This window comes from Rissa tridactyla, chromosome Z (assembly GCF_028500815.1).
Source record: "Rissa tridactyla isolate bRisTri1 chromosome Z, bRisTri1.patW.cur.20221130, whole genome shotgun sequence".
Taxonomy (NCBI): domain Eukaryota; kingdom Metazoa; phylum Chordata; class Aves; order Charadriiformes; family Laridae; genus Rissa; species Rissa tridactyla.
Window position 1 is genome coordinate 63,097,524 of NC_071497.1, and position 16,074 is coordinate 63,113,597.

The 16,074-nt window shown below is 38.5% G+C and overlaps 1 protein-coding gene across 7 annotated transcripts in view; it reads right to left on the reverse strand.

Annotated features, from left to right (window-relative positions):
* Window positions 1-16,074, reverse strand: part of MAST4 (microtubule associated serine/threonine kinase family member 4) — a 237,554-nt gene that overhangs the window by 62,006 nt on the left and 159,474 nt on the right. For all 7 annotated transcript variants that reach the window (XM_054186830.1, XM_054186836.1, XM_054186834.1 and 4 more), the window contains 2 exons: window positions 13,144-13,232; window positions 1,510-1,579 (listed from right to left, as the gene is read on the reverse strand). In XM_054186830.1, coding sequence (XP_054042805.1) covers window positions 1,510-1,579; window positions 13,144-13,232 — 159 coding nt within the window. The remainder of the gene's footprint in view (window positions 1-1,509; window positions 1,580-13,143; window positions 13,233-16,074) is intronic.

A 16,074-nucleotide genomic window follows, 5' to 3' on the forward strand; every position in this document is an offset into this window, starting at 1 on the left:
AACTTAAGTGTCATCAAGAATTTTCACTATAAACATAGAACTGAATCAGTTTTGATAGAAAATTGCTCTAAAGAAGTTTCTTGTATCTAGTGAAGTGGTGAAATATTTTGAAATCACAGAAGCTTCTTGTGTTTGCATTCCTTTAATTAAAGAATTTATTTACAGCCTATTACAGTGCTCTAAAAATGGTCAAAATCCAAATTCCTTTTTTTTCCTCTTGAAATTTCAGGTTTGCAAAAACATAATGATTTAAACTTTCTGTTGATTACTGGTGGGAAAGGAAAACTACTTCCTGCCTGCTGTATTTCTAAGTAATGCTTGGTCTTTCACATCTGCTTTTTCCATTATAAGGTGTTTCTGGATTTAATCAAACTTTCCAAAAATATGCTCGCAAACAAAAGTAATCTATGAAGAGATAGCTTTCCTTTTTTTTAAAGATACTATCAAGAGGAAGTAGATTCAAAAGAAACACTCAACTTCAAGGGGTTGATTAAAGAAGTGACATCACATGCTATTAGAAAGATTGACAAGATCTACTGTCACAGATTAATTGAATTCAGATAAAAGGAATACACAAGTAAAGTCTTCTCCCCTTTGCAGCTTTTAAAAAGAGTTAATCCATTTCCTTGAACTCACTTTCGAGAGCTTGTGTGCTACTTCACTGAACTCACAAAATAAAGGAAGTAAAATCATAGCAGCAAAGTGCCACAGTTACATGCCTGGCACTACTTAATGACAAAGATAGCCACAGCATTCCAATTTCATTTTTTGTGTATATGCTCTTGGGTCAAAATATAAAATCTGCCTACCCTCTCAAGGCTTGGAGTAAATGAACTTATTATTTGAGGTAGGATGACAAGCTGTTAAGTGACAGGGAACTACACTGGCACAAACAGGCAGTCTCCCATGATATGCTATCAACTTTGGTTACGGTTCATTTAATAATAATTTACTTCATAGATCACTTCAAATTCACTTTAGCTCTTCAAAAATTCTACTAGCATTAATTAATCCTCACAACACTTTCATGCCAGAGCTGACTGTCTCAATGGTACAGATAGTGAAACAGGTCAAGGTCAGGTATTAAAGGTATGGTGACGGTATTGCTGCTGCCAGTAGAATCAGGCTCTGAACTCAGGACCTCTATAATAGCACTATTATAAGAGATACACTTCCTACATTGTTAAGAAAAAAAAAAAATAAGAAAAATCACAGATGTAGCTTAAAGTTTCCCCATCTCTCAATGGATGAGGAGATAGTGTCTGAATCTGATGTATTACAATTAAATAATTTAAAAAAAAAATTCAAAAAGCTATGATTGTATTGTATCAATCATCCAGTACAACTCTGTTGCATCTGAGGTTTAAGAGGGTTTACATAAGCAAGATAACACTCATCATTCTATGTGATAGACTTGACAGATGTATTTGCAACCATCTTTTAATATCTGGGTCCAGCAACATTTCCTCTATGCAAAATGCAGGCTGCATACTACAAACAACCTCTTACCTTCGTGCAAAAGAAAAGTGGGCTGAGGCACTGGGAGAGAAGTTCCTGGGGCTATCCTGAGGACTGTTTCCTGTTGGAGGGGATACACAAAAAATAATTAGAGGGAAAAAAAACAAAACAAAACCCAATCCACTAAAAACATTCAGACATACTAATCCAAGCATTTCCAGGCAGGTTAGAAACCAATTTCATAATTTCTTCTCTCACAGCCTCTGAGAAAATAAACTCTGAAATAGAATACTATTTCAGTGCGTATTTCATTTATATTTGATTTTTAATTACTGGATTTTATAACTCATAGAAAACCCTCTATTTAGCCCTTTAACTTTAGAATTATCAAATTTGAAAAAACCACCCAGTATATTAGCTTGAAAGAAACGTATTTTTAATGTTCAAAATAAGGTGTTTCTTTTAAAATCACACAAACCATTTGAAAGATAGAAAAATCACAATCAGCGTGATTTAGCTCTTATACAAAGCCTTTGCAGCATTTCCACAGGAGTTTTACTGTGGTTTTTTCATATTTTTTTTTCCTAACTCCAAAACAAACACGCAGACAAAACACACTGAATTAAATTTTTTCCACTTAGTTCTGTTAGACCAAGGCATAGAAAGTCGACGACCCTCTGTGATGAGAAGAAGCACTGCACATTGTGAACAGGTTGTAACTTTAGGGTCTGTTACTTCTTCATATTAAAGCACCCGAGCTCCTGCTGACCAGCACGAGTGCAGAAAGAAGGCAGCTGCTGAAAGCTGCTCCTGCCACCTCGGCCCCTCAGCACCTACAACTAGAGGAGACACAGTATCTGAAGAAAGATGACCTCTGTGAAAAAAAAAAAAAAAACAACCAAAAAAAACCCACCAAACTAAACCTAACAAAACAAAACAACAACAAAAATCCCCAAAACCTAAAACCAAACAAACAAAAAACCAAACCGCTAAAAGGATTTGATTTAAAGTAGCACTGGCATACATCTAAAAATGTTTCATTAAATAGTGAACAGACTGCAACAACAATACGTTGAAGTAATGCATTTGTTGTAGCATTTTATTTTTGCACATAAATAAAACTGCAACATTAGACAAAAAAATTTTAAAAAAGCTCGTATATATCCTGTTAGAAGCAACATTTAGTTTTTGAGAAGAAAATTACTACCTACATGTGAAAAGGCCAGTACAATAGAGTGAGTCCTTAAAAGGACTTCACCTGGCCTTGATTTCTACTCAAATTTTTGAATTAACATTGCATTTATCATAGCAATGTCCTTAACAGATCCCATTAATTCTACACAAGAAAGAGTAATCATGGAGCCCCTAGGCAGCAAACGTAGAGAACACCCAACCCCCCTTGCCTCTTTTTTTTCGGCTAGAAGCAGATGCAAGATGCTTTTTGAGCTGTGCTTAAATCACATCTTCGCAGCTGCTCTTCTCATGGCCCCGAGAGACAAGGATTCCACTCTCACTGGCCAATACCTCCAACTTTTTTTTTTTGCCCATTTATCTATCACAGCTGAATTATGTCCTTCTGACATTCCCTCCTCCCCCTCAAGACCCCAGCTTCTTCATTACCCTTCAGACACTTCTGAGAGCCTCGAAAATTTCAAGGTGGCAAGGATTTTCCTTACCTGAAGGGGAAGGGGAGTGGGGGGTAAGCAGAGGGAATCTGAAGCCACACGTGGCACAGATTTCAATCTTTATTTGGTGACCAACACGATTTATTCTTGTCCTGCATGAACTGCAAACACTAAATTACTACGAGCAACAGTTCGTTCCATTTAACAGCTAACCGGATTTCTTTTGCTGCTACCAGAGCTTATTTAATAAAGATAAGCTAAAAATAAAATTGTAACACCGTGCAGATAACATGGTCACAAACTTCAGCTACTGCACTAGAAAAAATTAGCTGTAATTTGGAGTGTTTTGTGGACTTAGGTAAGATGAAAAAAAGACAAGGAAGTTAACTCAAACTCTGGTAGAAAAGCAGCTAACTGGGCTTAATGAGATGAGATGCAAACAGCTTTTGACAGGAAATAATTTGACAAACCAGCATATGGGGGTTTGTAAACAAATACCTTTCCTTTGATAGCTATTCTGAAGTTATATATGGATATATACACACATTTACCACACATCAAGGACATGCTTAGCTGTCCATCAGTTAGTCAGAACATATGCGTAAACTTCACATAGAAGCAGAAAACATGGTGGAAGAATGCGGTAATTTTATAGCTATTGTAGTGGATTTGAGGAGACAATGCTGCAAGCTACCTTGCTAGAATCAACAATGACCACTTCCTTGCAGACAAAACCTGAAGAAGTCAAAGTCTTACTCAGGAAAAGCATCAGATCCTGTTATTAGGAAAATAAATTTGCAAGTACTATTTCAAACAGTAAATGTGCTCTTAAAATAACAGAAACAGTAAAACTGCATACATAGTACCTGGATACTAAATCCTGTGGGTTTATCTAGTAGTCAAAGAACTCAGACAAGCCTGGAAACAGAGAATGAAAATCCAAACCCCAAATGGCTGGCGAAACAGCTAGTGCTATTATGGGTTTAAGGTGTGGTGTTCCAGAAAAGCAAGATAGGTTAGAAGCAGAGTCCTATACGTGACCTTCATCCACCACAGCATTCATCCACCCATCTGCAAGTCAATACCTGGGAGACTTTCAAATAAAACCAGTGCCAGTTAATTCTCTGTCCATATGTGCAGTGCTTGCTTATTAGTCAAATCCCGCTGTTCTTTGGGATCTGCTGGCTGTTGTACGTTTTAGTCCTAGGGTATCTCTATGCTGCTGAGATTACTGTTGATGTCTCTGACCTGGTAAAGTAAACCTGACTGGTGGTCAGGCATTAGGTAAGTAATTAACTCCAGCATCCTCTGGGAGACACAATGAACAGGCAATCAAATACTCTACCTCATGACAACACACGGGGTAGCTCATTTTGCAAGCAGCTATTGTTAAGACAACTATATCGAGACTAATCAAATTGTGATTGTTTTGTAAGTGGCTTCCAGAAGTCCTGTGTCTTTGCCACAGAAAGAAGGTGTTTTAAATCTTTTAAAAAGGTACATATTACAGTGTATTATCAATGTATTTTTAATAGCACTCTACTTACAAAATAGTCTCAGATGTAACAACTTTCTGTTAGTACTGAGGGAATAACAGATTAATGATAATTGTTATCCCAAATTCCTCATGGATCAAAGACAAATCCAGCTTGAAGTCTTGATGTCATTATTTGACAGTCTTTTTAAAAGCAATCACAGCACATCATCACCACAGTAATACAGTATAACAATGGGTCATACGTGCCTCTGTGTCAGTGTACTTGGTGGTGAACCCACACTGCAAAGTGAACAACACGCCAGAAACCATCCAGCAACAGTTACAGGTCTGACTTTCATACCATAATGGTGCCATTCAGCAGAACACACAGCTGGGCAGCCGAATCACTTTGAATACTTCTGTAGGTGCATTCTACTGAGATCCACCCAGAGGTGAGGAGCTCAAGCTATTTCAAAACCTGAATTATGCTTCATACCAGCAAACGACTTTCCCCTGTAACAGCAAGGAAGGTTTGCACACTCCTTAAACCCATTTGCCAGGATTCTTTGTATGTTCTGACCACTACTTAGAATACTGGCAGTTCTATGTTTTAATGGGATTTAATTTAAAAGTCAGTTGTATCTGCATGTAACGTATCACTTACACTTTTCTCTCCTGTCCCTAAACTACTAGAAGATGCTCTCCAATTGCTATAACAGTTCTACTTTACCCAAAAGCAAGACTGAATTAAAAGTTTTATTTTAGCAAAATCATTTCTATTACTCTACATGTGACAACAGGCACAATAATTGAACTAGTGTATTATTTTCCTTTCCTTAAATATCAGTTTTCTTTTAAAAAACAATATTCAGAACCCTGCTTTAATCTTCATGTTTCAGCATTCTCATATTTCATAAGGAAAACACACTAAGGCTTCATTCATTTACAAATCTCGTCCTTCTTCCCCAAAAATCTATGCACATGAAAGAGATTCTTCTTTGCTTCAAATATGCTGTAATAAGCCAGTACTCATTATCACCTACCTCAGACAAAAACCACAGGATTAAAGTTAAAAATCTAGGGAAACTAACTAAATTTGATGCACACACACAAATGCCTCTAGTGATTCAATGCCTAACACAACTAAAATATACAGTGGAAACAGCTTTGTTCATTACTTTACTTCAATGTACCTAGCTAAAGTATGACTATCAAACAAAATTATCTGATGCAAGCAGTAAGTCCTAATATAGTGAGAACAGAGTATTAGTAGTCAGCACTCTTAACAGCGTCTGCCTAGAAATGTTTAGGTGGACCTAATAAAATTCTAGAAAAAGGATTACAAGTGGAGGAAAGACCTCAGCCTTAAATTTTGCTTTAGGCAATTTCATCATGTAATTCCATCCATAAATTTGTTGAATCCAACAGGAAAGGTCACATTTGTCCCTGCCATGCTTAGTGGACGATTCTTCAGGAATCCTCATGTTCTAGTATATCTGGCCAGTATGTATTTCCCTTCCCATGCCATGAAGAAAACACCTCTGACTGATTTAGATGATAACCCAGGCTTTTCAGTCTTCCTGTTGCTAAGGCAAGCAAGGAATAGTCTTTGTCTTACACAAAAAGCTCTCACATTCCAGCCTACCAGCCCTTCTCCCCACATGATCCCATCTGACCACGTATGACCATAAAAGCACACAGTATTCCAGATGAAATCTAACCAGGACACTGTACAGTGGCATGAAATCTTCCCAAATTCAACTGAAAATTACTTCCTTTACACATCTTCAGAGATCTGATTTTTTCACAGGTACACTAGACTGGTCCTTGCAAACATCATCTGATCCAAGAAAGGCAGCCAAGTCCTTCCCTAAATTCCTTATAATAGGTGAGTCCACAGCTTACAGCAGACATTTCTGCTACTGGTCCTCCAGCACAAAATACTGCATGTCCTCAAGACAATTCAGTCACTTCAGCAGTTTCCCAGTGCTGCTTCATACTGGATGTCTTCCAAATTTACATCAGCTACAGTAACTTTATCCTAATGTCACTTATGAGAAGATTAAAAAGGTTTGGCCACATAACCAAAACCTGAGGACTCTACTGGTAACGTCCTACTTCATATTTTTTCTCATTTTAGCACAACCCCCGTCTTCTCCCCTTTAAGCAATTTCCTACTTATCTTGCAATTCTTGTCCTAGCAGCTGTCATCTTAGTGGCATGATATGAAACATTTTACTAAAGCACAGACAAGTAAGATTTACAGCATTGCTCCTAACAACTAAATCTTGTTCCTACAGCAGGTACAGTGAAACAGCACCACATCTGACTATTAATCATTAGGGGTTAGTATCACCCACAGGAACAACCTCCTGTGACTACTGAGGTGGGGACACCTGAATGCCCTGACTTGCTGAGATTATAATCATGCACTTTGCAGGCTGGGTGGTGCAGATGACCTGCCCATGCAGCAGCAGGCAGTCAGCTGGAAAAGCCCATTAATGACCTGGGCACCAAATGTTGTCCAAGCCGATGCTGCAACCCTTTGCCTCCCATAACTCTGAATGTACCCACAGTTCATGCAAAAATTAAAAGAATCTTTCAGCAGGTTTAACAGCTTCCAGCCCATATACTAAAGGCAAACAATGTCCAAACAACTAACTTAAGACGGCTACTAATAACAATGAAGGTGTGAAACAAAAGAAATGACCCAGTATAGATTTGTTTCCTATTTTTGTAAGAAGGCTTTACATAGTGAAAGGTGATATTATTCTTGAAATCTTTTATGATCTTTACATGTATGCATAAAACATAGTGGGAGACTTCAGCTGCAAACTAAAATCTGACTTTCCCCCAACACAAACTATTTCTGCAGGTAGCTACAGATCCTGCAGAGAGGAAAAGGGCATTACATGTACTCTATTAGTAATTAATGTAGATAACAGATATATATCTGCTGTATACATTGTCTTTTTCCTATGTCCTTTCCAACGCTCAGTCTCAGCCCTTATGCATCTCTGTGTGCTCCCAAGCCTTGGACTACTAAATCTTTACTATAGCCCACAAGCCTTCATGGTTGCTGTTGCTTACAAATTAATCTGCCCCTCTTTGACAGGTGCTACTCATGCACTATTTGCACCCTGCACAATATACTTACTTCATCGGTGTGGTACTGTCTCCCTTGTCTCTCCCTCCCATTCTACCACATAAATCTGAATGATTGAGATGGTAAGGCTAACAGTTAAAAAACTTTATGTAAATATTCAGTGTTTGTCTGATTCAGCTTGCATCTGTGAAGATCAACAACAGACTCCTGTGTAGGAACAATCCTCTATTACTTCCAGAGCAAATATGAAAACTGGGGGGGGGGAATTTTGCCCGAGACCTCTATATGACCTTCTCATATGGGGTGATTGTCACCATTCTAAACTTGGGCAACTGGTCCTCCTCAAAGAATACCTATCTAAACTAGAGAACACCCACTGCCTTCAGTTCAGACTGCACCTGGGAGAAAAACAGGACTACAAGGAAGAATGGGGGTCTAAAGTGCACCTCGAAGAATTACGATTATGTTCAAGAAGCTTTTGTTCTAAAATAGAGCAATACTGCTCACATCCAATCTGTTTTGGCTAACTCCAATCCAGATTATTATGATATCTAGTAGCACCCTGAGCTCTTCAGGGGGTCTGAAGTAATGGCACATTGTTTCTGAAGGTGCAGCCAGACTTCTAAATGATTGCTCTGCAGATATCTAAGATGAAAACACTCTTGAGCAAAGCCACAGATATTGGCATGAGTGCTAATGCAGCATGCTCTGACTAAGAGAGCTCCACCTTGAGATTCATAACATGCCTTCGCGCACCTTGCTTCACACAGAGGATGCATAGCACTCTTTTTGCTCTCAGAGATGTGAGGTCTTTGGGGGGGAAAAAAGCAGGTAGCTTAAACCAGTGGTCCAAATAAAACTCATTGTAGGTATGAGATACAAGCAAAGGTAATTATTTATTTTGCCTGTTGTGTCAATAAGCAATGAATTAGCACGGAAGGCAACAGGTTGGTTGTAGACCAAGGGTGTCCTCACAAGGGATGAAAATACTGACTTCAGATATCTGAGGCACTGACTTCACAAGCAATGCCAACAACCTTACTAGGACTATACAAGAAGGGCCCAGGATAACACTGAAGATTATCAAGATGATAATTAATAGAAATTGATCCTCCTGGGTGGATTTTGAAGAGTCTGACAATCTTGACTCCCTTCAGCTTGAATAGCCTATAATCAAGGGATAAGGACCTGCAATAACAACTAAGATGGTACAAACATGAAGTCAAGAACCTAGTCTACTTAAACAAGAGCATCTAATGGAATTATTTTCAGTAAGGGCAACAGCAGGCTCCCTCCAGAGATGGCTGGAGTATCCTGACAGTAGGGAGTATGGTAGTGGGATACTGTACCCTAACAGAAACAGATCTAGCAGAAAAGCATTGATAGTATGAAAACAGAAGCCAAAATGGCTTTTAAGAGGCATAAGCAATCAGGGTCACACCTAATCTATCCAACTGAATTACTCAAACCACAGCAGGTTATGTCCTTCATTTTCCTGTTTCATGGAATCAGGAAGGCACCCAACAAGGAACCTCTAGGCACTTCCTTTCCAAAACCAAAGCACAGTGACTTTGTTCAGACAGGGTATGTTCAGACCTTGAAAGTGGCCTCAGAAATCTCCCTTTGAATCTCTCACCTTGTTGCAAACATGATTGTTCTTAAAACTGTGTCAGAAGATAGGCTGTGGCAGGGCAATCTGATGTCAGCCTAACATACCAAGCTCAAGTTCAGTTAACTTTCCAAGACATTGAGAGGCAGTAAAATGTAATCTTGCAGCATATGGACAGAAATAATTGAATATCAAAACTTCTGGCCTAAAATGCTGTTAGGTATACATCACTATGTCCAAGCATATTAAAATAAGTCAACTGTGATTGGAAAGACAAGTTTGGGAAAGAGAACCACAAGACAGACTTCTACTTGAGCTAGGACCCAGCTAGATGACAGGTGAACATGTTCTGACTCTCTACACTCAAAATAGCTCATCTTCCTACTGAAGTAGTACAAAGGATCTATAAAATATTACCTTTCCTTGTGCCAGAACCAGAAGAAAACTCTGTATTTTAAACAGGGTCCCTGAGGTCCCCAAGGAATGGGGAAGGTAAGAGAGGGGACTAGAGCACATAGTAAAGTGGAACTCTCAGACCCCACATGTCTTCACCAGTGCTTTGGATTTTTTTGAAGACTCACAGAAGTATTTTAGCCTTTTCCTAAGGAGGGAAGCAAGGTAATGAAGACAGACACAATAAAAACAAGAGAAAAGTGGAAAAAGAATAGCTCTCAATGCATATACAAAGATGCTGGGAAGATGAAACAGGACTGAAGAAGCCAAGAAAGCCGATGCCCTGGGTTTGCTGCAACCTCTCTTTCTCCTACAGTCAGGACAACTGCTGCACAGATCTGAGTGAGAAAAGAATGAGCCATCAAAAGGTGTGATGTGAAGGAGCTGAATGTTTCTGAGGACAGGTGGGATTGAAAGAGTCCTCAGTGACTCAAGTTCTCAGCTCTGTTATCAGTTAGACTCACCCCTCGAAAGGCAGATCCAAGAATCAGTCTTTTCCTTTGACAGCCCAGTGGCAATTAACTGTGCAACGTCACATGAAGTTAGATTAGCTGTTAGCATCCAAGCAGACTAATTTGTTGCACCTGCACTCACATGGGCAGATTCCTTGCATAAAACCAAACTCTGACAGCATGCAAGAAAAACTTTGCTAAGCGGGATCTCTCCAGTGTCCACCATATTCCACCTAATCTTACCAGGATATATTTGCCAAAAATGCATGTTATTACCATGCTCCAGCCAAGGATAGTCTAATGAATAAACCTGTTTTCAGTGAATGCAAGCACTGATACTTTGCTGCACATTTAGCTTGCTCCATCCTCCTCTAGGATTGGAAACTATTTTGTTTCCCTCTCCCTACCCTGCTTCTATTGTTTCCTCCTCCAACAACAAACACTAATAAGAAAGATGTGAAGGTGTTAAAGAGGGTCATGTCCAGCCCCTCTGAGACTTGGAGCTTGTAGTACATGCTCCTGGCAGAAGGTCTGGTGCAGGCTGCAAAACAAACACTTTCGATTTCGACAACTTTTCTAGTAGAATCTCACTATTCCCAGGTACTTTCCAAAGGCAGTCAAAGACAACACTAAAATCAGCTAACTGTTCAGGAGATATACCAGGTTCTCTCAATGGAGTCAAGGAGGCTTCTCCAACTTGGAGTAATCCCTCCTGGCCAAGGACCGCTTTTATTCCAAGAGGAATAAACCCAGTAGGCCCATACAGCACATGGCATCTCTTGTCACACACCCCTGCTGCACTTCACAAGAAACCCGACATCCAGCACAGGTCACCACAGAGGGCAGGGAGGTGAGCTGAGTGTGCAGATAAGACCTGGTGGCTCTGACAACACAAGAAAGCAGCATCACTAAAAATCCACAATGTCTTTCAAGACCGAAGCTACCAAGGATTTATATACATTAAACACTTGACACATTGAACTCCTACCGTATATGTACATGAAAATTCATAACTTATGTGGCTTTGCTGTGCTGTTAACCACAAAATTTGCACGTTTTTTTGTTTGTGTGAATTAGGATGACATTCACAGTGATTCAAAGTACAAATTAAAAATGAAAAAAAAATTTGCCTACAAAGTCAATTCGAGGCAGTATCTAATTGATCACTAGCCAAAGCAGAAAACCTGTCAAGGGTGACTCTGAGCACACTTTAACTTCAAATTGCCCCTTCAGGGGACTAGTCTAGGCACACTAGCCAGCTGAGCTAGGAGCCAATGGTTGTGTGAATATTTACTGTAATTAACTATGCATAGAGGCAAGCTAATAACAGAGCCAGCCATACACATGCCAATTTTCATCAAATATATGGTATTTCCTAGTGCTGATGAAGCGTTTGGCACACATACCTTGGGAGAAAGTATCAGCATTAAGAGAACCCACTGTATCCTGGGTAACTGGAGAAGTTGCCAAATTTCCACAATAGGTTGTTGAATACACAATACACACTGTGAGTTTAAGGAAAAGAACAGCTTATGCTTAACCTGCCTTAATCCTTATGGTATCAGTTTCCCACCTTCAGAGCCACTTGCAACAGTTGTGACATCTGCAATATTGTCTCCCTTTTATGGTTTAAGAAATCGATTCAAAAAGATGTAGCAACTTGCTGAAAACACAAACCCATTGCCAGGCAGGAACCCTTCAGCATTTATCAAATACACAACCTACATTCAGGTCCCAGGTAACGCACACTGCTCACTCCATACTTCTGAAGACTGTTAGGCATCGTTGGTCTAAGCCATCAGTTTCCAAACAGATGGTATAGTCACTCATAGCAGCAGACATGCTGGTTCTACAGCAAGCATTGCTACTGCTCTCATGAAGTCAGCCTTTTTATATGCTGACCACAGATCCCCTGTTCCAAATGTCAATTTCTGCATTTGGGGGCCCCATAGAGGGATCCCAAACATTCCAACATTTCATTTTTCAGTTTTAAAACAGTCTGCATCATATTTTTCTTTCTTTGTTTCTTTAAATGCTCTGCTGCCTTGAACTCTTCACAAATCTTCATGTTGTCTGTGTTCCTGGTTGTGATAGCCTGCTGCTCAGAGTAAAATCCACCACCATATTTTCTCTAATAATGTTGCGTCCACAAGAAAACTGGAGATGCCTTACTAAACTCACCATCTCCTTTAAAAATTCAACTGACACTCTGTATCTTCTCTTTTAGCACCCATCTGAGAGCAGTTCTCCAAAGTATTCAGTGTCACTGCCTGCACATGAATTGGTGTAGGGCTTTCGTTTTAGCATGTAGTTACAGCCAATGCCCCAAAACCATAAAAAGACAATAAACCTTTGAGGAAATGTGTTTTGATATGCCAAAAATGTTGGGGTTTAAAACGAAGACAGTCATTATCAATAAAATGTTTATTTATGGACTCCCATTCAATCTTTAAGTGCTTCAGGTGCTTTATAAGCAGAACAAAATGATCATCAATTCATTGCCATGTAAAGTGAAAGACAGACATTTCCAGCAATCCAGCAAACACCACAAATCCTAGGGAGCAAAAGAACTGTGAATAGAATGTAATACCCTACGCTCAACAACTCCACTACCTTTACCATGTGTACAATCTATTTTGTATCTTTTTCACAGTGAATTAGGCCCAGAAAGGGAAGAAAGAGGGGTGGGGAGAAAATACTTCAGAATGTCAGGGTGGAAGGTGGGGAAATAAAAGAAAAAAGCTACGTGATCCATGTTAGGTATTTCTGTAACGCTTCTCACCATAACACAGTATTTATGGATCTAAACAGAAAAGAAATTTGGATGGAATGATACACAACTTTTTGCTATTACAAACACTGGAAAGAAAAGTAGTGGGATAGAGAATTTGCCTGTTTTCCTTTCCTCATATAGACATTTTAAGAATTTAATACTAGCAGTAGTAGCATAGGTGTAAAATCACCTGCATGAGCCGAGAGCGGTGAATGAGGCCGAGGCAGAGCTGGAGACTGGCCATTGCCCATCAAACTCTTTCTGTTGCTTGTTCTACAACTGTAGGCAAAAAGAGAAGAAAGAAGACATTAGCATCAGAAATACAGCATTTACCGCATATGGACATTTTAAGATTCTGCTACTTTGTTCCTTCACTTCCCAGTCTCCTATTAAAATTAGAGCTATTGTTGTTTTTGTAGGCATGTCCAGGAAGTCTACAATCATACTGGATAATAGCAAAGACAGCAGTTTCCAAAGAAAATGCACCATGGATACTTTTCAGGCTTGCACGTTTGCTGTTCTGTGCAAAGACCAGCATTCCCCTGTAGAGCCATTTACAAAACGCTCTTCCCAGACTGCAGTTTCTCTGCCATACACTTTTCATAATATATAAAAATATACAAGCATAATGTGAAAAACAGTCTTAAGCTTAGAATCACCATTCAATGATTAAATCTATTTCTGTTGCATAAACTGTAGCTCCACATGCCACAAAGAACAACGATATATCAATCTGAGAATGATACAATAATTATAAATCTAATTATTGAGATAAATTTCACATCTGTGCCTTCTGTCAATGGAACAGATGATGCCTAAAAAGATGAATGCATTTTTTTACTCATACATTTTTCATCTATAAAGCCACTAATTTCCCACATCTCAAGATCATTAGGTGAGATAAATAGTAAATTAATGCATCTATTAAATTTGGGAAAGGAGATATTTTTGTTAAATACATCATACAGTTTTTAAATATTTTTTAGTAGAAGTGTTTTTCTTTTTTCCTCTTTCTACTGTAACAAATATTCTCTCAAATCCCCAACACTGCAAACATTCATGCACAGGGAGAATAGTACCTTGGAGTTAAAGAGACCGTAACTGTATATAAACTTCAGTGCATATGCTAATGGTTACAGCACTGCAATCAGAATTTTTTCTGTAAAGCTTTAGAAAAACTCAAAACCACTAAAAGGGGAAACATTCATACATAAAACCGTTTCATTAACACAGTAAGTTCCAAGAGAAGCAGATTTCAATCTTAGTTGTAGATGTCTCCAAAAATGAATTTTGTAACATTATGATCTCTATGCAACAGCCAGAAAACAAGACTGATGAGTCTTGATACGGTGTAGATTGAATGAAATGCAAAAGAAAGGATGGTGTTTAATAGCATCATCAGCTAAGTAAAATGGACTCAAAAGTAATCCAAAATAATATTGAAAACAAGGAAAATAAAAAAAACCAAACACACCACCAAAGCAGAGAAAATGTTGATTATAAAAGCAGTATAGAAGATACCTGCAATATGCAAAAAAAGTCAAACACTAAGACCAGTCTCCCCTTGAAAAATGTTTTCTGAAGCAGTGAGTGCTATTCCCAGCTGTTTAACAGGTTAATGCAAAGTTCATTTGCATGAATTGCACAATGGACTCGCCATATCACTTAATTATTATAATCAATTAAGCAATGAGTTTACTCATGAGTATATATTTATCACTACTGCAAATCTAGGTAAGAAAAGAAAGCACAAAATGATCGCAAGATTCGCATTTAGAGCACTGGAAAAGTCAAAACTTATTTAAGTCATACACTGCGATTTCTAAGCTGAACAAACAGGGAGAACTTTTCAAATGTGACATTATATAAACATGTTTTTAGGAATCTGTCTACAATAAGCCCAGCCTTCTACAAGTATTTTTAACATACTCAGCTCTTAATCCACTTTTTAAAAGGTGAAACTTAAGCAAGTATTCCGTATTTCATTAGACAACAATTTCGAAGTCGTACTGGTTCCCCCATATCTAAGTTTTGTTCAGTTGAAGAATCATATTCAATTCTTCTCTTACCTAAGAGCGTGAAAAGTTCTTTCTTTTGGCTTCCTGCAATGTCACTGCATTTTTGATAACTTTTCTTCTATTATACTATGAAAAGCCTATCTGCTACACTTGTTTTTAAAAGCTTGAATAACTGTTTCTTTGCAATTCTCCAATCTAAAACCGAATCCAGTAGAACCTTCTGATATTCATTAGACATTCGTTAAAGGGCACACAGACTGCATTTATCCACGATGATCTGATGATACCACTATGGCATCTGTGATGCAGGCTGGGGTTAAGAGACCCCATTACATGACTTTAAAGCAGCTCTGCGTGGCTAAAGTTTGAGATCTAACGGATCACCATGTCTCCTGTCACAAGGGGGGAATACATTTTAAGCATCTAATCCCTGGATATGTTCTCAGCAAAACAAACATTACTGTCAACACATTCTAGGCACCCTTCACTGATTTTGCTACGAAGATAATTCCAGATACAGGTTTATCCATATCATTTGCCCTTACCTGTAGAAATTGGGTTTTAACCAAAATTCACGTTCTTTAAGGTGAAGTTAGTGCAACACCTTTCACAAATGATTATCTAATTGACGTTATCTTGATTTTTTGGGGAGCTATTTTTAACAATTATTTCTGGGGAGTCTGGTGGCATTACCTCCGATATCAAGATGTTATGTAATGAGAAAACTTTCCCCCCAGCTGCCATTTAAAAAAAAATTTACTATTTGCTCAGATGTGGATGCAGCTATATGGAGAATTCATCTTTTATCACACCCAAATGAAATGTTCTATTGAGAAATAGAAAATAAAAATACGAAGTCTCCTCTATTTGTCTTACTAGTAAGGTAAGATGCATACCACTGCATGAAAGAACAACTCCGTCGTAGATATCTTGCTGTAGCTTTGTTTTTTTGAGTTCTGTTTCACAAAGATTTTGAAATTATCTTATCTATCCTGTATAATTTGTGAAACACAACTCTTTCCCCAGAATAATGCTATTCTAGAAGAGACTCTTTGTGGGTAGGAAAAAAATAATCTTCAGGGAACCCTGAAAGATGATCTAAG